Consider the following 23,435-nt stretch of genomic DNA (forward strand, 5'->3'; position numbering starts at 1 on the left):
GAAGAAGTAGAACCGGAATCAACTTTGTGGAGCGTTCCCAACTCTTGGATGAGTTGGGGACGCTCCCCTGACTCTTTTCTCTTCCACAGAGTTTCATGGACCCAGATAAATCTCATTGCGGTTTGTTGTTTCCGCTCTCATTTTTGTGGCCCTCTCTCCAAAAGAGCCAAAGTCAGTGCCCTCTGTGTGTTTGTGGCAAATAAGAGATCAATTTCAGGTTAAATTAGCTAAAATGTTGTTTGACAAGTGATGGACGGGAGCAGAATGCAGTTACCTAGCAACAGCAGGGGGAAAAAAAAAAAAAAAACAAAAAAAAAAACAGGTGCCTCTAGCGGTTTAAGAAGCACCTCCTAAAAAAGGCAGAGCATCCTTAGGTACTGGAAAACGCCCAGGCTGCTGCAATGGGTGACTGGATAAATGCAATGACAGAGACTGCCTCATATGAATATATACTGAGCCGGCTGGATGGCTGACAGAGAAGCGGCATTTCAGCACGGCATACTTTTTGGATACATATCAACATCAGCAGTAGACTTTGTGCAATTGCTCAAGTATAGAATTTGACTCTACATTTTTAGCCTTATTAGCTTCTTTGTGCTGTTGTGGGGTTATTTTTCTTGTTTACTGTTCACTTTATACATCTACAAATGGACTCACAAGAAAAAAATAAACAAACACACACACACACATACATACACACACACACACACAGTGGGTCTGTGGATTACAGCAGGGTGGATGTTTCTTCCACTGTTGGAGTCGGAGATAACAAGCTGACCATCTTTACGACATCTGGAGAACAGCAGAGGTAGCTCACAGAGGGAGAGAGGGAGAGAGAGAGAGAGAGAGAGAGAGGGGGGGGGGAGGGAGAGAGAGAGTGGCAACAAGCTTATTGATACCTGCAAACAAAAACCTAGAGAGGATATAAGACAGACAAATAAATATCTAAAACACAAACACACAGGTAGCCCTCATACATACAATCAACTACAAGAATTTCTTCTTACAGAAAGAAAGAAAGAAAGAAAGAAAGAAAGAAAGAAAGAAAGGAAACACGGTACCCTATAAACTGTCCACAGTGTCAAGCAAAGGCTTGATGAGGCTAAAAGACAGAAAGCAGGAGATATCCTGTGGTTAGAACTGTACACCAAGCAGAGCACGCACACACACACACACACACACACACAGGCACACAGACACACACACACACACACACACACACACACACACACAAACTCATCCCTGCAGGGTGCAGCAGATACTGCTCGGAGTCAGCAGCTCTACATGGTAGACTGACCCACTCAAAACAATACTTGTCTGGTTAGTGATGGTTAAAAAATATCTCTCTTATTCTGCCACACTATGTCTGTATGTCTCTCTCTCTCTCTTGCTCTCTCTCTCCACCCTTCCTTTCAATTTGTATCTCTTTCACTATGCATCTCTCTTCCCTCGTCTTTATCTTTATCTTCCTCTGTTTCTATGTCTAGCTCTGTGACTCAGAACCATTTTGAGAATTCAGGCGAGGAGTGTGGGGGAGGAGGGGGAGGAACAAGGAGAGAGAGAGAATGGATGGTGGAGAAATGGGGATGAAGGAGGAGAGGGAAAAATAGCAGGACAGGTGGAAAGTGGAAGAAGAGAAGAAATGAAAGTGAAAGGGGATGAGGAGAGGAGAGGTCAGGGTGGAACAGAATCTCAATTCTGCATTTGTCAATAAATCACTGAAACAAATGACTTCTCAGTGGATACAGAGATACAAAGTGGCTCCATGGTGGTCATATTTATTTATGCCATGTATTCATGCTGTTGTTGTCTTTGAAATTCATGGGATTCTATGAGGCCAACACAGAGTGCGGCAAGAAAATGAGGTTTCCATGCAACATGTGCAGAGCTTTTCATTCAGCCTGTTCTCAAATCAGGCTGCAGAAAAATCCATATGAATGGAGGCTGTGTGTTTGCAAAAAAAAAATATCCTGTTTCTGATTTTGTCATGTTTTTATAACAAAGGATAACTCATTGTAAAATATCTAAAAATACATGGAAACAAGTTCTTCCAGGTCCTGGGAAGCTTTTGGATACATGTGCTTCGTTTCTTTAGAATTGTTAATGAACTGAGGCATAACAATGGACTACAAATTTTGAGCTCACCTCCTTTCATGCAAGAGCTAGAGACAACTCAAAATGACAAATATGACCTCTTTGATTGAGAATACAGATACAAGCTCGATTGTTAGAAATGAACAAACATTTTATGAGTGCAAACAATGTCAAAAACCAGGTATGGGAACAGTTAAGTTTTGAAGTTGGACAGATATACACATATATACAATCTTAAGGCTCTATTTTAATGAGCTAAGTGCATGGTCTGAAGAGCAGGGTGTAACATGCAATAAACCAATTAGAGTGCCATCTCCCATTCCCCTTAAAAGCCAGGTGCACTTTCCCTTTGGCGGATTGCTGTTATATTGGCAAATGTGCCAGGTAAGGAGGAACGCATCTCAGTGGGAGCAACGGATCTGTTCGTGCATGAAGTAAAAGCACACAAGCAGACTGTCTATGGCAACAGCAGGATGCCATCAAAGTCAGCTTTGATGGCATCCCTGTGTGTATAATAAGCAGAGGGCATCTGCCTATGTAGTCGCACATTATTATCTTGATAATGCATCCTCAAAATAACAGCTAAATACTGCGCCGTTGACTTCAGACTTAGTTTTTGTGGGTCAATCACTTTCAACTGCTTCCAGATAGCAATGCGCCAACAATGTGCCGGTCCACACCTCATTTTAAGACCAACAGGCCTGTTGGTGCACAGATGGGAACAAGTGCATTTGCTATTTACACGACATGGGCGCTGGATTGGAAATGACAACTGCATTGGTTGGAAAGTAAGCAAAGACACTTACGTCATATTTGACACCGCTTTGCACCAGGTGTAAGATAGAGCCCTACGGCTGCAGAGCATTGGGAATAGGGTTGTCACAATACCAGAAATTTAGTAGTCAAAGCCAATAACAGTGAGTTTCCATAATTCTCAATACCTGTTTCGATACCATGGTAACAACTATAAAAGAAAAGAAAAAATCATATTTACTTCAACTTACACTCTTTTATTAAAATCTATTGAGCAGTACTTAAGCCTTCAAGTATTTAAAACAAATCATAGGTTAACTGTGCTTAAATAACACCTTTTTAGATTGTACAGAATTTCAATTGCAGTATCCAGCAGAGACATGAGAGAAATATGGAAATAATAAACAGGCTTATGCATAATTAGAAAAATAAACAAATACTTAACATTACAAAAATGCAGCCCTCAAATATTTAAAACAAACAATACGTTGTTGGCTACACAGCCATGCCAGCTTTCTCAGATTAAAGTAAGGTATTGTTTATTTCAGGATAAGGAGAACATGATCCCACTTGGGATCGGTTGTTACTTAACATGAATAGAAAGTCGCTCAGCTTGAATTATTTGAATAAATCGGGATGCCTGTCTTTGAGGTGCTTCACTAAGTTGGAGGTGCATCCTCCTTTTGTCTGGAAACTTCGATGGCACCGTTTGCATATTTTGTCTTGCGAATTTATTATTATCTCCTGAGCATCCACCTCGAATGCAAAATCATTCCATACTCGACTCTCGCCATGTGTCTTTTGGACAAGCCGAGGCGGAGCTGCCATCTTTCACGTGTGCTTGTCTCTTCTTCAGTGCACACTTGAACAAGCTTAAATCGAATGTATATTGCCCCCGTCAGCTCTGGAAGAATATGTTACAGCCCACTGAAGGCTAAATCATACATCCGGTAGCTACAGTACCTGCAAGGCTGGGCACTGTCATATTTTTGGACTATTGGCATCAACTTGGTCCCGCAGAATCGGTTCTTGTGACATCCTGAATTGGGAACGCCTTCCTCACACTGAGCTGCATTCCATTTTACACATTCCAGCATCTCAAGCATATTTCCTTGTAACCTCTCCTTCAAAGTGGACAGCCACAACAGAGCATCATTCACATCACATCATCATGTGTCTCAAATGCGAATCAAGTGACTTACAATTGGTTTTGTGATCGACCACAGATACTTTCTTTTCTTACTTTGATTCCTCTGTAACTTACTCCAACTCCCTCCCATCCCGTTTCCCTCCTCACTTCTACGTATTCCATTCTGTCGCTGTCTTCCCAGTGTTCCCCATGCCTCCAATGCCCTATCTCTGGCCCATTAACAGAGCCTTTGTGCAAAGCTTTGGTCCCAACCTCTCGCTGTGGATTAGCTGATGAAGATGCTGTCATCTCCCTGCAAAAACAAACTTCACTCAAATTTGAATTCCCTGCCAACAGTCTGCACCATCAAATGTTCCTTCCCTCCACCGTGCAAGTACGTGCTCTCCCCAGCCGATTTGAGTGATCTGAGCACGATGCAGTCACGCCTGTACTTAGCGCTGTCCCCTTGTGATCAGGAGACGCGTGTTAAAATCATCTCTCCCTCATGATTACTGGGTGAAAACCATGAGAGTGGAGAGGAAAATGGACAAGCAGTGACGGAGGAGAGGCAAAGGGCTTGGAGTAACAGAAGAAGGAGGAGGAGTGTCAGGAACGTGGAGGTGGTGATTAAAAAAAGGGAAGGAGGGGCAGGATGAAGAGAGAGGAAACATGATGTGCGTCCAGCCAGCTGTATTATCTCTGTCTGTCTCTCCTTCCTCTCTGGTGTGGAGCGCTCCTCATTAAAGCCCCATCAGTGAGTCACATCATTACCTGTTTATTCCTCTCACTCCATCTCTCTCTCTCTCTCTCTCTCTCCTCCCTGTCTTCTGTTAGCCAGCCAGCTGCCATACACTCCAGAGGATATTCCAATTAGCCACAGCTCACACACACACACACACACACACACACACTGGTGGATATTCCAATTAAATACAACACACCGACGTACCGTACTCAAACACAAATACACAAACACACACTCGCTGGTGGACGTTCCAATTAGCTGCAAAACAAACATGCCATGGAAACTGCTCAGCCCGTCCACTAAGATGGGACGCTTCAGTGCAAGTCTCAAAACACACCTACACTCACACACACACACACACATATTCATTAGTTGTGAAGGCTTACATATACATGAACTTATAAATTACTTTTGCTGGCATACATACATGAACACATCTACAGCACATTCACACAACGCAGTGACACCGACAAACATAAACATGCATAAACATTGGTGCATGAGAGATGATGCATTGGCACAGAAACACACATATTAATAGACACAGCACATGCAGAAACAGGCTTGCAGTCAGAGGGTTGTTTTTTTTTTTTTTTTTTTTTTTTTTTTTTTTTTTCTTAGCATCATCATCTTTTTATTTGAGTATTTTTGGTTACACTGGCCACAGCCCGCATAATGTGTTCAACTGCAGCAGAATGAGGGAGGCCAGTGCTGAAAAAGTACGCAAGTTCAGCATCTTCATCCCTAGACAGATGAAGATGGCACAAAGACCCTCACCAACACACTTAAAACTTTCTGCATCAATAACTAGTCAAAAACGCCTGAGTTCAAGAAGGGAAAAAAAACTGAGAATGAACGAAAGAGAGACACTATGAAACACATCCAGAAAGAATCTTTTTTTTTTTTTTTTTTTTTTTTTTTTTTGATGTGTGATTAGACAGGATCACTTTGATGTCAGCTTTTTGCTGCACGACAGAGGCAGGCGCCTGCCTTGAAAGGAAAATAGGCTGGGACATAAAAAAGGGAGAAATGAAAATTGTCTAAATAATACTCCAAAATTGGGACAAACTATTGAAGAGTCACCTCTTTTATTAACGGATGGGGGTTGAACTAAACACACATACGTGTAGATGCACACACAAATAACCAACCTTTCGATCTTGATCTAATTTGACTCCTCCATGTAGCTTGGGATTGTGGCCTGTTATGTTATACTCAATTAAAAGCTTTGAATTTGCCATGCCACGTGCAGTACAGTGCTATCTACTGTATGCAAGCGTGCCTATATCTGTGTTTACTGATTATCTCAGTGCCCATTTACAGTATATCCAAGCCTCCCTGTGTTCTGCACTGTGATGTACAACCTTTGATATTCACAATCAGTTATCTGCTTTGAATGTCAATGGGTGTGTGAACTGTTTCACTGTTAGAATAGCCATGCTATCAGTAATTGGAATCAATAAACCTCAGCTGCTATAGCTCTGCTTGAGATAATGACACACTATGCATGCTATGTATGAATCAAATGTGTGTGTGTGTGTGTGTGTGTGAGTGAGTGCATACAGTTGGTACTAGTATGTAAAAGCCGCTACTACACAGACAAGACAAAAATATCCAGTGGAGCACAAAACAATGCATACATGCTGTCTCTCTGCATACGTGTACATGTAATGTATGAGGCTGCACACGTGTATGTAAAGGCATACACAACGCCTACTGTAGGTTGCACAGGCATCACACAGCTACAGGCATCACACAGCTATCAATAATTAATTAGTGGTGGGAAGAGTGAGAGCTATAGTACAAGCTTCTAAAAGCCTGGACAAAGGCACAGATCCAGTCAGTCAGCCAGACGGTAAATCCTCTTGTACTCACTGGGGACAACAATGAGGCTTTGGACTCCAAGCCATTAGGATAGCTACCACTGTAAACCACGTCTGTCTGAGAATGCCAGGTAGTACAGTATATCCTTGCGCCTACAAAAATGTTTTCAGAGGGGAAGATAATGCATGCTTTCTGCTGTGGTGATTTAAATTCATGATACCAAAGGCGAGTCCAAATGTAAGGTTGCAAAATTAGCTCTGAGTTTGATCATGCGCACAGTACAACCCACCCTACCATTATTAAGGCACATTTCATATCCAAATATACATATAATCATACACAGTTGTGCACACTTCATCTTCACCCTGTGCCCTGCTTCATGGTCTGTCCGCAAAAGGCTGAGAAAACAGTTCAGAAGCAGTACAAACATACATGCAAGCAAACAGATATCTATGGACATATGCAGACACAAAAATACACCCTGCAATCATCTCCTTTGCAGACTATGCTGCCCTAAAGAAAATTGCTTTTAACACCAACCAGTTCATATACGGGGTAATCCAACAGATTGACAGGTAGGCAGATTGACAGACATACACACTCATCATCATGCACTCATCCTCTTCGCAGACTGTGAAATCCTGGGGGGAAAAAATGGGAATGAATGCTAGCCTGTTGATAAAGGTTGTATTCATGGTAAACTATCATGCACACACACAAACTTTAACACATAGTGTGCACAAAACCTTACACGCTGATGCTTTTTTTAGGCTGCAGTGCTGTGAGGAAAATGGAATAAACCACAGCAAGGTGATACGGGCTGCATGCTTCATTAAAAGAACGTACCCACAAACACTCAACCCTGCTGCAGTTTGTGATTTTCAAGAAAACTGACAAAATATCCAGCAAAGTACACACAAGCACCCTGCACTCACCCTCTCTGCAGACTGTGACGTCCCAAAGAAGATGGGTATGAATGCCAGCCAGATGATGCAGGTGGTGTACATGGTAAACCCGATGGGCTTGGCCTCGTTGAAGGTCTCCGGCACGCCGCGCGTCTTGATGGCATAAACCGTGCACGTCACCATCAGCAGGATGGAGTAACCCAGGGAGCAGATGAGTGACAGGTCCGAGATGTCACACTTGAGGACGCCACGTGCCGCTGAGGGGTCCTGGGTCCGCTGCTCGCCGTAGTCCACCACGGTGTGGGGTGGGTCCACTGCAAACCAGACAAAGACGCCCAGCAGCTGAACCGAGATGAGGGAGAACGTGATGACGAGCTGGGAGGCAGGAGAGATGAACCTGGGAGGAGAAGGACAGTGGTAGTGAGTATGTGGTGCTGTAGAGTTGCTTAGTGGATTTAGGCCATGGCACAAACACTGCTAAGGTTAAAGATTCACTCATCCTCGAATAGCAACTAAACATCCACCAAATGTCATATCATTACTGGTGGAGGGAAAATTCCTCAAAGCAAAACTTAGTTGTTTAGATTTTTTGACTTAAAGGAACACACTTTTATTTATTCTACAACTCAGAGACAGTTCACAATGGGGACGGGCTAATTCCAAGTCATTCCCTGTTTTGTGTCATGTGGGCTCAATGCTGCCCTGTAATCTAAGGAGACAAGCAGCAGGTCCTGACTCCTGCTCATGCCTATGGAAGAAGACACACCTAAATACAGAATATGACTCATTCTTATGTCCCACAGTCACTGAAGTAAATATTGGACCCAATTTTCACATGCCAGAGATTTAATCATCATGTTAACTATAAATTGCTATTTTCCAGATGAACAAATCAGGGGAGAGAAGTTTATTTAAGGTTGCTCTGTTTCAGCTGACAGCTATCTATTGGCACGCCATACTTGTCGATGTTGCTAGGCAGAAAAAAGCAGACCACCCCCGCTTAGGAGCGCAGTGGGTAATTAATTTTTCATACCACTGACACCAATGGTAATGCGTCATCTTCCTTTGAGTTCATGTTGCATGTTTTGCCAGATGTTGCTTTTATGTAAAAAAAAAAAAAAAAAAAAGAAAGAAAAAGAAAAGAAAAGAAAAAAAAATCAAAGTTTCTAACTTTTTGACATTTGTGAAACATCGCATTAGGACCTTCAGATGTCAATGAGGACCAGACTTCGTGCTAAGGATGCTGACCAAGCACAGAGAATGACTGGGAAACTGTGGTTGAAAGGCAACCATTTTGACAATCAAATTAAAAACCAGTCTGTTTCTCATAATGAGAAATAACACTGACAATGTGGAGATGCAGGTTTTCCCTTAAGCACCATGCAGTATGTTCTTGTAATGAAGCCACAGACATGCAGTCATACACGCTGACACAAACCCAGACTCAGTGTTGAACAGAGATGTGGGAGAAGGCGATGATGAGATTTGAGACAGGAGAGATAAGGATTGTTGTGTTAAGTAGCAGTTAAAGTATCATACACTGTGTTGGATGGAGAGCAGGAAAAGTGATGACCGCCTTGAACGCTGGAGAGATAAACTTGAGGGAAGGATAATATCAGGAAACAACAGCAATATTCTCGCTTGCACCCTTTGGTGAAGAAACAACCTGTTTCTTCTTTGTCAGGCTCACAGCACTAAGCTGTGCACCATAAGCTTTTCTGTGCAGCTTAACCCCACCTGTGGATTGCACTGCCCAACTACCTGAGGGCATAATACACACCAGACTCTTTTGAATCAGCCCTAAAAGCCCCTCTCTACCGAGAGGCTTTGTTTATTAACTGCTAAACCTCTCACTGCTGCTTTTACATCTATTGTGTGGCATTTTCTTTTTTTCTCCATGTGCTTTCATTGTAGCACTTTGACATTTGGTTTTGTTGGAAAGTGAATTATAAATGAAAATGTCATTATTATTTTTTAAGAGTAACAGCAGTTGCTGAATTGAGATTGCAGAGAAAGTTCCCGAGTTACATTAAGTTCCCTCCTAATTAGGAGACAGGAGAAAAACCTGGTATAGTATAGCATAATAACCATAATAATTATGAGTAATGACAATGCAATCCACCTATCGCTGGGTGGTGCTGAAGGAAAACGTTGATGACCATCAGGGGTGCAGAGAGATGACCCTGAGTACTACAAGATTCTGCATTTACATTTTAACCATTCACTTGATGCTGTTATCAAGAATCGGCGCAGTAGTAGCATAGGTTCATGAGTGCATGCCGCATAAATAATGTATATAAAATGATGATGAATAATGATTTTAAGCAAGAAATGGAGGTAGGGCGCCATGTGAATACAGGCACGCAAACACACGCTCACAGTGACCTTGACAGTCATTACTCTTGTGAGAGCCTATATGCAGCAGGCACACACATTCACAGAACATATATAGTGCAAACAGAGAGAGAGAGAGAGAGAGAGAGAGAGAGAGAGAGAGAGAGAGAGAGAGAGAGAGAAACCACTGCTCTCTTCACCTGGGTGCCGTCACCGACTTCTTGCCCTGCTCAAAGATGCGGTGTATCCTGTTGGTCTTGGTGAGCAGGGCGGCGTAGCTAAAGCACATGCCCAAGCCCAAGAAGATCCTCCTGAGGGAACACACTCCAACGTCGGGCGCTGCAATCATCAGGAAGGTGATGGCGTAGCACAGGAAGATGCCCGTCAGCAGCACGTAGCTCATCTCCCGCCCGGACGCCCGCACGATGGGCGTGTCATTGTAGCGAACGAAGGTGACGATGACGAAGGAGGTGGCGATGATCCCCAGCATGGAGATGAAGACGGGGATGATGGCCCAGGGAGAGTGCCACTCCAGCTTGATGATGGGGATGGGAACACAGCCGGTGCGGTTGGTGTCAGGTCGCATCTCGTACGGGCAGAGCTCGCAGGTGAACTCCGAGGCCTGATGGAGAGACATTGCATATTGTATTGTGATTCTATACATTAATTACAATGTTTTCCTGACATTTACATTCGGTGTCCATGTGGACTAAACATACAAAAGTCTTTCAATGAGAATCAAACTCCAATTTTCCAGTATAAGAAAGGAAAAATAGAGGATGACCACTTTTTTGCTTGTTTGTTTTTGATCAGGCCACACTCGCGACTGAGTAACACAAAGGGTATAATGAACAATTTACTCAATTATAATGTGACCTCATTTTGTTTCTTTTGATAGGAGGCCTTTCAGCCAGAGCCAGTCTGAGTGGGAGCTACATCGGTCAATGTAATTTTCCACAGAATACAGCGAACAAAGAGCCTGAGCCTTGTTATGCGCACATGAGGTGTTATCAGGGTAAATTTTAATTTAATAAGGAGCTGCCAATTTTCTTGATTAGCGGTTCTGATGGGCCTAGAAATGTCTCAATAGGCTTACTAACCAACTGTGGCTATTGTTAACTAGGCCTTGGTCGAATGACTGCGCTCATATCCAGATATCAGCCTCGATGACAAGTGCAAAAGGCATTTCATGTAAGTGGCTTTCTAATTTGCCAGGCTTTAAAATTGGTAGCTGTGCATGTAACAGATCTAGCTATTGTAGGAGTCTCGCTTGTAACCTGCCTTGCTGCACTGCTTATTCAGAGCTATTGTTTCCCAAACTGCTCAGAGGCCTCTGGTGATAATGCATGTGGCCGTATGTGAATGTAGGTAATTATGGCTCACTCGACATCTAAAAATCTCAAAATCGTTCAACAGCTGACGCACGCACCCACCCGCCGTCCTCATACCCCCTTGGAGAAAAAATGTTGTGTCTTAGATGCCATTTTGTGCCAGATGTCTGTTGTGTGTGTTTATATAACCCCCATTCACTATGTTCTTCTATATGTGCTGCACAAGGGTCATACATTTTTCATTCTATGAGACTGGATTCATGGCTCAGTGGTCTGAGGTACATATCATGTAACTGTGATATCCAAGGTAAAAACTCAGCTGAGGACCTTTTGTTGCGTGTCATCCACATATCTCAGTTATGAACAATACAATAAGGGCAGAATATATTCAAACTACTCCAGCAGGTCTGGGCTGTAAACGTGGCGCTCTACAGAGCCTTACAGTCGCCTTAAAGTGAAATTACGACCATGGTCACCGTCATTATATATGCCAAAGGACAGACTAGGGCTCACTGATTACAAAACTGTGCTGTTCAACTCCCAAATCTACACTAACACTGTCAGCAGATTATACATTTTACAGCAAAATATATGACGATTGCTAGCTCTGACAAACATACTGTACTGTTTTGAATACTTGAACTTAAAAAAAATATATATATACAGTTGTCCCTCGCTATAATGCGGTTCACCTTTCGCAGCCTCGCAGTTTCGCGGATTTTTTTTTGGTGCAATTTTGCATGCTTTTTCTTTTTTCTTTTCTTTTCTTTTTTTTTTTTTTAACAGCGCATTGTGTTCTGCGTCCTGATTGGCTAAGGGACTGTAGACCATTGTCAATCAATCTCCTCCGTGCCGTGTCTCCTGTACAGTTCAGAATGCGTTCAGCTTGCCAAATTTACATAAATCTTCGATCGCTAGCAGTGTGACTCTGAAGTGCTGTATGTTTGCAAAGGTTTGAACTTTGAGGGTGTTTAAACAAGAGAGAAAAGTGAGAAAATGTTAATGCCTGTCTGAGAAAAGTGTATAAATTGTGTCCTGAGGGGTTTTACAGCCTTAAAACATCTGTAATAATTGTAAGAAATAAAGCTGACTACTTCGCGGATTTCGCCTATTGCGGGTTATTTTTAGAATGTAAGTCCCGCAATTAACGAGGGACCACTGTATATATATCTTTAAGAAGTGATGCTCTACAATGTTCATACACTTACTAATATGAGGTTTATTTTTACTGACCAAAAAAGATGACAAACTGCCTGATTTTTGTAGAATTATTATTTGTAGTTTTGCATTTTGGTATCGTCACACTACCACCTTTCCTCCACATAGTATGATTAAGATAGGTAATGAAGAAGAACTGATGGAGAAAAAAAAAGAGGCAATAAACCGCATTTTTAATAAATTCAAGAAATTACTCCACCATTCACTTCCACTGGAGCAGCACCAGAATGCGTCAGACCGGAGAGTTGCATGTTTTGGTTTCAAGCTTTGGGACAGACCATTTCAGGCAGTGATTGCTCATAAATATTTATTGAACCATCCAAGATAATTCGAGTAACAAAGGTGAAATAAGTATCAGGTGGATTTCACTTTATGCAACCTGTGAACCGTGTAATGTGAGTGATAGGCCCGCGTAAATTCTAGCAGAAAGGCTCACATGCAGCCTACAGAATCTGCTTTGGCTGAAAACGAAAACGTAAATGAAACAAAATTTGAAAGCTGGTTGGGAAAATGGGGACAACGTGTAACAAAAATCTCAACTTGGGACACTGTAGCCCCACGCTAGGCAGCTTTGCCAACTGCATAGCGTGCACTGATGGCTTTCAGTTCATAGTCCAAAAGGTGGAAAGTAAAAGAGATGTACCTGATAGTGGTATCCCTCGCAGCGCTCGCAGTGCCAGCAGCACGGCACACCTTTGACCACTTTCTTCCTTTCGCCCGCCCGGCACGGGATGCTGCACACCGAGGCCGGGAGGGACGGGTCACCTGTCCTCCAGTGCATGGCTTCAACCTCAAGGGAGAGAGGAGAGGGAAAATCTGAAGGTATGAACTGTGTCCAGAGCCCAGCATCAAGGCTAAGCACGTAGTAGACCCGCCGGTCAACCTTTGGGAAACATTTCAGCGTCATGTTTTGCATCGCCTAAGTGTGAAAAATACACGGTTATATAAAGGAGCAGTAACATGTGGTAGAATAAAGGGAGCGGCAGAGTCCGCATAAGGTGGTAAGTGCGGTGGTGGATGGGTCAAAGACACAGACTTAAATGGTATCTTGTGGAGAAAAAACGATTGGTAGACATCTACTGAAATTCATATTACTGGGGTTTAACAGACCTTGACACTCCCGGGTTTCTCTGTACCTGCACAAACTGTCTTCAGGGCAACTTGGAGAGCAATTAGCACAAGCAGCTCCTCTGATCGTTTTTCCTGAGCGCTGCCAGACACAAACCTAACAGCAGCTAATCTGGAAGCCAGCAATCAGATCATAATCAGATGTGGCACAAATAGGCCATCTGCATTTCCTTCTGTGTGAGTCTGTGTGGGTGTGTATGCACACATATGTTCTTCCATGTGTGCATTTTGTTTTCTTGTGTGTGTGTGTGTGTGTGTGAAATGGATAGTGCCTTAGTTTTTGGCTTATGTGGGCTAATTTGTAGATTTGTGTGAGTAGATGTATGTATCTGTGTCTATGTGTGCATGTTTTAATGTCTCTGTGTATGTGTGAGTGTGTGTGAGTGTGGGTGTGTGTGTGTGTGTGTGTTTGTGTGTTTGTGTGTGTAATAAACTGTCATTATGCTGAGTCCCTGCAGCTCCATCCATTGCCCAGGGTGCTGAGTAAAATGGAGCATCTCTGTTTTAAACAGGGACAAAATGTACCAAACAAAACTAGGAGGAAAAACTCATCAGAGACTCAGAGAGAAAATGGACTTGATTTGATCAGGCATACATATACACACACGCACACTCACACACAGACACACACACACACACACACACATGCACACAGACTTTCATCATTTAGACACCAATATCAGGCTGCTGCTCGCAACTTTTTAGCATTACAAATATTTTTGTCATGAGAAAAATAAAACTGCCTCCCCTAACAATGAAAAAGTTTGTGTGGGTGTGCGCGTGTGTGTGTGTGTGTGTGTGTGTGTGTGTGTGTGTGTGTGTATGTGTGTGTGTGTGTAGGTTAAAAATTTTCTCCATCTTTTGGTCTTAGTTAATTAATATTTTTTTTCTCCATTTAGTCTTAGTTTTAAACGATCAGTTCTTGCAGCATCTTGAGAAGTAAACACAAGCACACACACACACACACACACTTGCCTTGTTTTGCTAACAATAGGCATGAATTATGCACTATCCAAAACAAGTGTGCGTGTGCGTGCGTGTTCAGCATTGTAAGCCTGTCAGTAAAGCATAAAGCCAATTCAAATCCTCGGCTCTTCCCAGGAGGGCAGATTTACTTTGAGAACAATAATAATATCAACAATTGTTCTCACTGCAAGACTCTCAACTTTTCTCCCACGACCAGCTTTCAGTCACTCTGTAATCCTTCAGTTCAAACTAATGCTCTTACAGTAAGAGTGTTGTGCACAAACAGTGTTTCAGTGCCGTGTACAAACATCTCAACGTGCCACCAGCTGCGTCTCCAGCACCGAGCCAGCCTCTTTGTTCTGGAAAACATTGTCAGGGTTGCCGGCAATGTAAAGTGTTTTTTGAGAATTGATTATTCAACTTAATGTCCTTGGACCGTCTACGGGCTGCAGGAAATTGCTCTTATTCTCAGCCCAGACTCCAAATGGGTCACAGACTACTTCTGTTGGGTTCCCCAGTGACAAATATCAATATGTTTTCACTGGACCGTGGCTCTGAATGAGAATGACTATTTCAAATCTCAACCGTCATTCAATATCACTTCCACACAAGGATCCAGTCTATAAAAACGGCTAGTGTTTTTGTTATTGGCCATTGAAGCTATACAGCACATAACTTTCGCATATAAATAAATATATGCTGTACTCAATCTACTGGCAAATGTCTCAATGATCACTACGCCTCTCACACACCAATAAATCTCCTTGAGTTTTACATTACCACGGACACGGAGAGCTGCTGTCTGTGGTGACATTCACATCGCTAAAGGTCAACTAGCAGTTGGCCTTTGGTGCTGTGTTTTGCATCAACCACACTTCACAACTTCTACTAGAATGGCAGAACTAAAATGATAGCGTGGCGCGACCTTGTCTGGTGATTCCATGACTCCCGAAATTCCCTCGTTTTCCTTTTGCACATTAAGATTGAAAGGCTTTTCCCTGAGGGACCTAGGCGTGTATTCTTCAAATAGCATTTAATTTATGGCCATAAGAAGGAAACTACTAATACAGAGCTGGAAAGGTCCATGCTGCAGCTTTAAGAGCAAAAGTCCCATTGTTGACGCCTCACATTTACATGTTGGCCTCTCCTTGGTTGTGCCCGCAATCACAAAAGGGTTTGCACAACAATTCAATGTGTTCATTTATCATCTGTCAAAATGCACAATCTTGTGTGTCTTAACTATGCAGTGTTGTTTTTGCTTCTGCAGTCCCTCTCTTTCTCTGTCTCTCTCTCTCTCTTCCTCTCTCTCTCTCAATCAGTCGCCCAGGCCGTCCATCAGGCAGGAGGCATTATGCATCTATTAGTCTTCTCATGTGTCATCTGGCCTTTCTAATGAAGTCCTGAGTGGATTTATAACACCAAGTACTCCACAGAGCCTCAGGAGTGTGTGTGTTTGTGTGTGTGCGTGTGTGTGTGTGTGTGTGTGTAAGTGAGACAGAGAGAGACAAACAGATTTTCTGTCTGCTTTCTGTTTGCTTTGCTGGTATGTCTGTGTGTTTTTCTGTGTATGTGTAGGTTTCCTTCTGGCTCTGACAGTGTCTTGTGTGTATGTATAAATGGAAGTATGTGTGTGTGTGTGTGTGTGTGTGTTCATGTGTGGTTGTCTATGTATTTTTATGTGGGACAAGTTTTAGCGGTAGCAGTTTGTTGCCACGGGTGTGTCTCTGCACGGGACCTATCACTCAGAAGAAAGAAAAAAGATCCACACTTTTTGTTCCTGTGAAATCCCCAATTTCAGACTCCACTTTGTGAACAAGAGCAATAACTCAAACAAATCCAGTCCAATAACTGGGGATTTTTCATTCAAGACAGCCACTCAAAATGGGGCTGAGCTCTCGTAGTGCCTGGGCGTTTTGATAATGCTTTAGAAGCTGCAACGAACAACTGAGGTCAAAAGACAGTTTATAAATTATTGTAAAGGCATTTTTGCCTTAACAGCACAGAACTCATAGAAGCAGATGACCTCCGTTGTCGTGAGTTGGATTTAGTCTCCCAACAAAACTACAAAATAAAACAAAATTATTTCTTCCAAGTCCTATCAGACACTTTTTTTCAGATTTGTTGACCTTTCCTGACACTGGGAGTCAATGGGATTTGAATGCCAGCAAAACACATGATCATAGCCACTTCTTACATACATACAGCCTTAAATACATCACTTCACTTAATATCAACATGTTGCTCCACACAACCTCCCTCTGTAGATCCATGTTAATCAGTGAGAAACCGTTTCATCATGTAATTACATTTGGCAAGTTCATGCCTTGATGATTTGATTCCTTTCATCGCTATCAGGTGGATTTGTCTTGGTTTGTTTTATTTCCTTTCCTTGATCATTTTGTGATTTGACTATCTTGTATGCACTCAGTGATTATATTTGTGCACTTGTTTATTCAACAGACTTAATTTGATTTGAACTGAATGATCTGAAGAGACTGATTACCTCTCATATTTGTGATATTCTCGAGGCAAGAGCCCATACTGAATTTACAAGTTTATATTGCCCTGCAGCAGATTATATAAGGTTAGTGTCTGTGTCTGTGTGTGTGTGTGTGTGTGTGTGTTAAAACTCACTTTCAGGTGTAGTTTGTTGGTCCAGGAGCCAATGACTCTGTACTCGGCAGTAGATCTGTTGGTGATCTGGTACTGGAAGATATCATATCGTCCCGGAGCGTCTCCATTCTCATTGAAAACCACAGGAGTGCCTGCACTTCCTGGAACAAAGACAGCAGAAGTTGGAAAGAGGGTCAACTTGTTCACCTGATCCAGTTACGAAAACATATTGATTTGCATCCTGGCATCTCCATTTTTATTGAACACCGCGGGAGTAAATTCAATTTGGCAACATAAAGCAATGCCAAAGTTTGTTGACAGTCGAGTCTTCCTGTTGATTGGACATGATATGGGAAGATGGATCCTGCAGAGAACCACTGCGGCAGCTGATTTTTTTTTTTATTCTGCAGAAATAAACACATACTGTACAAGTCTGCTTTTTTTGGTTTGTTTTCTGAAGCACCCACAGAGGACACAGTGCCCTCAGTTCTATTTCTCAATGAAAACCACTTTAATGCATTCATGCCATGAAACACAAAGATACTACCAAGTCAAAATGCCACAAAATTTGGGGGTTAAAAAATAGTAGTATACAGTTGCAAGATGGCGTGTCATGCTTGCATCACCATCCTCTCTGAAAGTGAATATACCACACTTTAGCTAAGAGCAAAGATATTTCATTTTAGAAAATACTGCAAGCTATACAACATCTGATAATATAAGAATGCATAAATGATGATGATGATGATGATGATCAGTAGTAGTAGCAGTAGCAGTAGAAGAAGTATTGTTACTAGTAATAATACATTTTATTTATATTGCAGTCGTCTGAAAAAGTGCCTCAGTGAAAGGAGTAACAACACAAACACAAAAATACATAAAGTTAAAAAACACGAACCCCCCAAAAAATGAGAAAAAGGAATATCTAAGACCATAAGATAATAAAGAAAAAACATCTAAAGTGGTCAAGAGCCAAAATAATTCTAAAAATTAAAAGTCTATAAAAATGAATGAAGTTATTTCTGTACGATGTGCGTGTGTGAGCCCGTGTGTGTACATTGTGCGGCTGTTGAGGTGTGCGGTGTGATTGAGTTTGTGCACGCATGGATAAGTTACATGTCTCATATTATTTGGGCTATTCATCTCCCATAAAGCTTAACACAAACCTTTTATCCCTTTCCCTCTTGCTCTTCCTTGCCTCCATTCTTTTATGTAGTGATGCAATCAAATCAAAGTGCTGGATCCAGTGTAGCATAAAGGAAATCCAATTACAATGTACATGTGGATAAAGCACTGCGTTATGGAAATTCCACTTGTGGGCCGTTAGTCATAGATATTGTGGGATGTTGCGAGAAGGATATACCTTTAGAATAACAATTGCCTATTCGGGCCAGAGGAAGAAAAAAAAGAAAAATTAGAGAAAATGAAAAGAGACTGGGAGGAAGAAAATAAAGAAAGAGATCAGTGGATCAGTGGGATGAGAAAAAAAATTGTGTCTTAAAGAAAAGAAATGTGCTCCAAAGGAAAGAAAGAGGGGAAAAAAAACAACATATCTTAAAGCGACATTGCAGTTCTGAGGCATAACATGGGAATGTAAAATATCAAATGCAGAAAACAGCATGGCATCTCCTCGGAGCAAGAAAAGTAATCACTGAAAAAAAAAAGAAGGGAAAGACAGGATGATGCAGAGAAATAAAGGATGCAGTGATAGAGAGTGAAAGATGATGGAGAACATGAGTGCATGAGAGAAAAAAGAGAGGAGAGGGGGCAAAAGAGGGAGAGAACATGTTTGAATTGAGCTACAGTGCGGAGGGGAAGAAAGAGAGTCAATGTGTGAGGGAAAGAGGAAGAGGAAGAGGAACAGATTGAGCCCACAGAGAGATGGAGGTGAAGGTCCCCACCTCTCATTGTTAGCAGAAGTTATAAATGAGGTCCATTTCTGTGGAAAACGGTACACCTCCAACAGTACCCATTATCCCTACTACTTTCATCTTCCTGTTCACACACACACACACTTTGACACACACACTTATGTCACTGCACTCTAGGAGATTGCTCCAACTTTGATATATTTCCTAACATTCAACTCTCAAACCTTCCCTGTAACAGCTGAACACCAAACTATGTTACGTGCCTGTCTCCGCTTCATGTTGCCTTGCGTTGCTCGCGGTACATCACTTAAAGTCACAATCAAACAGTGTTTTCAGAGCATTTTGCTCCCTTAATTTGATGTGTTTAATGTTGAAATAGCTTGAGGGGGGCGCAGGGCTTAACACAGAGAGGCAACCTTCAAAAGAGTAAACCAACAGGAGATGAGTGAGGGAGTTTTTAGTAGCTGAAATTTTTTGTTCATACCTTCTGGTTCCCCAAAACCCTGTCATTTGAAGATGCAGTGTTTTGCACCAGGAAAAGGAAGTAATGAGATTTTAATAAAAACTAACTAACTAACTAACTAACCAACTAACTAACTAAAAAATATTGATGACAATGATAAGGAAAATCAATAACATGAAACATGGAAAATGAACCAACAGGTTGACAAGGTTATTTTACGATCCCCTCGTGCATTTTGCTAAAAAATAGTCCCAGAGGCAGCTCCAAAAAAAATCCCCCCAAAACAAAAAAACAAAAAACAAACAACAAAAACAACAACAAAAACACCGTATTCTGCAAATTAACTAATAACTGCAGCCATCAGATAAATTAAGTACAATTGAAAGTACAATTTTTCCCTGAAATTGTAGTGGAGAAAAAAGTATGAAGTCTCCCAAACTGAAAATACGTGTTCCAGTTACTCAAAACTTTATCTAAATGCAGTACCTGAGTAAATGTACACAGTTACTTTTTTCCTCTGACTACATGAATAAACAATAAATCCGTGCATGTATGTTCCTACTGACCAGCAGTTTGGGTTTTGGTGTATTTTTGTTAAAAGTGGGAGGGCGAGCTCTGTGCTGTCTGGGATAATGAAGGCAGATGAGTCAGAGGGGGCGGGGCTGCAGTGAAAACACCACCAAAACTGTCTGTCCCCTTCGCTGTGAGTGGTTGACACACACAAAAAAACAAAACAAAAAGAAAAAGCAATCCACATCACACACCCTCTTCTAAAAACCCAACTTTTTTCAACTTATGAAAGCGCTCCAAAGAAGCCGGGGCACCATGACTTTTTCCGAAGCGGGCATTTTTCATCCTTAGTGTGGTTGTTCCCCATTGTTTTTACTGTCAAAAAAGGTGGTGATGCTTTCATGGCAGCGGTGTGAACACACCCCGACTTTGTAGATACAAGGTTTTTATATGAAAGCGGCAATGTCTTTCCACCAGCCAGGAGCCAATTATCTACATGTTGTCGTGCTGCAGCAACAGGGACGGAGCAGCAGTGACTTTTTTTTTACTATTAGTCTCATTTTATTGTCTTGTTCTCTCTCTCATTGTTCCTTTCCCCTTCCAACCACTTCTCTGTCCTTCTCTCAATCCTTCTCCTTCTTAATCTCCCTCCACCTCCCTCTGTTCTCTTCATCCCCTCCCTCCATATCTGTCTCTCTGTCCCCTTTAACTCCTCTCTCGCTCTTCCTCGCCTTACCGCTCGCTCTCACCCTGCCTATCTTCTCTCATTCCCTCCGTCTGTGCCAAATGATAGAACAGGAAACGCAGATGGGCTTTTCTCTTTGCCTCGTCTTGGTGAGAATGAATCAAGCCAGGAGAAAATATTGCTGCTCGTCAGACTGATATTAATATACAACCGCTGCATCTGCTTTCCCTCCTCTATCTCATCTCTCCCATCCATTTCTCCTCTCCTTTCATTCACTTCATTCTCAAAAGTTATCTGTCTCAATTTGTCTTTTGCTTTTTCTCATCCGGTCTTCTTCATTTGTCCCTCTAGCCCAGATAACTTTCCTCCCTCTATCACTTCTTTCTTTCATCATTACATCATTACACATCCTTCCATCTCTGAAACATTCTCTCCTTCCTTCCCTGTCTCTCTCCCACTTCCTCTCCCACCTTTTTGTTCCGCTCTCCTTACTCCACTCCTTGTGTCCTCCCTTCCCTCTGTTTCTTGTTTCCCTCTTTACTTTCCCCTTCACTCCCTCCTTCCTTTGCTTCATCTTTTTATCTCCTTCCTTGGCACCTCATATTTCCCTCTCTTCCTTCCTTCCTTCCTTCCATCCATCCTTTGTGACAATCTTTAATGTAGCTAAGATTTCATGCATATAAAAATAATGATCTTCATTTACTTATCACTGTGTAACATGTGTAAAGATAGAAGAAAGTGGGGCGACATTGTGAGAAAATGCTGAACTGGAATTTTAATTGAGAGAACGGTGACTTTGGGGATTTAACTGGGACTTGGACGTGAATAATATTGGGGTGGGCATGATTTTTCCTTTTCTGTGCTTCTTCCTGAGGTGTGGTGAATCCAGCAATCAAGGCTCCCCTGTTGAGCAGCAGAGGGGCTAAAAGATGGAGGTAGACGCCGTGGCCCTGCTGCAGGGTATGTGCAGGGCTACATGCACCCCCAACTTGCCTCTCCTAATCCAGTGGGGATCACCGTCCTGCCACATCGCCTCCTACCTGGAAACATTACTTACTAACTCCTAGCGTAAAGGGACAGTCCTTCAGAGACCCACATTTACGCACGAGTGAGTTGAAACCAATGTTAAGCTGTCCACTGATCGCCATTCTCTCTTTTTCCCCAGCTGGCCCTCCTGCTTGACTGGACTTCAGAGCCATGCAGTGCGTCATCGAGCTTCGCCCCGCTGGGTTCACACATCGGAGGTGGCGATCCAACTGGCTCTGGGCGCAATATATAGACTGCAGAGATGTAATTGCTATATTTTAATTTTCTGTGTGTCATTTTATCTCAGAAGTGGGCAACTGACTGTGATAGTGTTTAATCATTCTGGGGAACTAGACTAATTGGGCGATGTAGAGTGGGGTTGGAGAAGTGTGGAAGTAGGCCACTATGAAAGATTTTCTATCACAAAGTGCTCATGTGTTTTACATGGATTTGTGTAGTGGGTTTTATGATCACTTGTGCATTGGTTGATCCATTGATTTAGCTGTAGACCTTTGGCTTCACTTAACTAAATAGTCCTGAGTGATTTGGCCTAGTTACTGATTTGCAGTAACATGTTCAATATTATGCCCCTGGTGGTGATTTATCTATGATGAATTGGAGTCCTGCCAGAGGATAGTCACCTTCCCTCAGACAAATTATTTGTGAGCCTGGAGTATTTATTTGTTATTATTGCTGAAAAATAAACTGTAAAACTGTTTTTAACTCGTTTCTGGTCTTTTGGGGGATTGTAAAAATCTGAGGTTTGGTAGAGGCCTATGAATCTTTTTGGCACACCCTAGCCTATCAGTCCAAAGTTGTCCAGTGCCCGCAACCATTAAGCAGGTTGACTTGAGCCTGAACAGTAGCTAGTTATTGCTCCGATTAGGCTGATCCCCACCATCCCAAAAATTCTGGTCTCCTTCTCACCTGGTGATAAGCTATTGTCACCTTTCACCACTAGCCAACTGTACTTACTGCTGTATTTATTTTTAACCAATCAGATTGGACTCTTCGGAGTTACTCAAGGAGATGAGCGGATATGGTGACAGCTACTTCAAATTATATATATATAAAAAAGCTGTTTCAGTTTTTGTGGAGGCAACAATTTCCTTGGGTTGAAAATGATTATTCAATACAGCACCGTTTGTGCTGCTTGTTGGCAATTTCTCAGTAAGGTGTATCGTTCACTTTTAAAAGCACCTACAATTACCACAAATGCTCACTCACTACCCATGACAGGAGCTGGCAGCACCTCGCTGATATGTTGGAAAAACAGGTAGCTGACAAACCTTCATCAGTGCTGAATAATGTTTTGGCGAGGTGGATGAATGGAGAGGTTTAGCAGCCTAATGAATTTCCACTCTGGTCTTGTTTTGTTTACCCGATGTCACATTTGCAGAGGAGCTGCCTGTTATGAGGGCTCATCATTAAAACAAAGAGTGCAACAGGTGCCTGTGGAGTTTTACAGAGTTTGCAAATTCATTTGCAATCAATTATTTAGATTTGTGTTCATTTTTTTCAGTCATTTTGTTTTTGAATTAAGGATATTTTCATACAAAATGCCTGCTGGGTCAGTGGCAGTAGGCAGAATACAGGCAAGCAGAGAAAAGGAACAGGGGAAAAAAAAAAAAAAGTGATTGAACCCCCAGAGTGTGTTGAGCGTGTTTTAGCCACACTGAGTGTCATCCGTGTGGCAACAGTGAGCAATCGACATGTAGATTTTCACAGCTTCCTGCTTCAATAGGCATGACCTTGAAAAACAAATGAATTGCTTGTCGCCTTAGCAACACACCTCCATCTCAACCTGTGCGGGCAGTTCTTATGTGCAAAGTTCCTCAAA

The 23,435-nt window shown here is 42.2% G+C and overlaps 1 protein-coding gene across 4 annotated transcripts in view; it reads right to left on the bottom strand.

The window, feature by feature from the left end:
- Window positions 1–23,435, bottom strand: part of grm8a (glutamate receptor, metabotropic 8a) — a 283,521-nt gene that overhangs the window by 23,538 nt on the left and 236,548 nt on the right. For all 4 annotated transcript variants that reach the window (XM_030046271.1, XM_030046272.1, XM_030046273.1 and 1 more), the window contains exons 7-10: window positions 17,062–17,201; window positions 12,977–13,123; window positions 9,985–10,406; window positions 7,481–7,847 (exon numbers count right to left, since the gene is read on the bottom strand). In XM_030046271.1, coding sequence (XP_029902131.1) covers window positions 7,481–7,847; window positions 9,985–10,406; window positions 12,977–13,123; window positions 17,062–17,201 — 1,076 coding nt within the window. The remainder of the gene's footprint in view (window positions 1–7,480; window positions 7,848–9,984; window positions 10,407–12,976; window positions 13,124–17,061; window positions 17,202–23,435) is intronic.

Source organism: Myripristis murdjan, chromosome 23, assembly GCF_902150065.1.
Source record: "Myripristis murdjan chromosome 23, fMyrMur1.1, whole genome shotgun sequence".
NCBI classification, from domain to species: domain Eukaryota; kingdom Metazoa; phylum Chordata; class Actinopteri; order Holocentriformes; family Holocentridae; genus Myripristis; species Myripristis murdjan.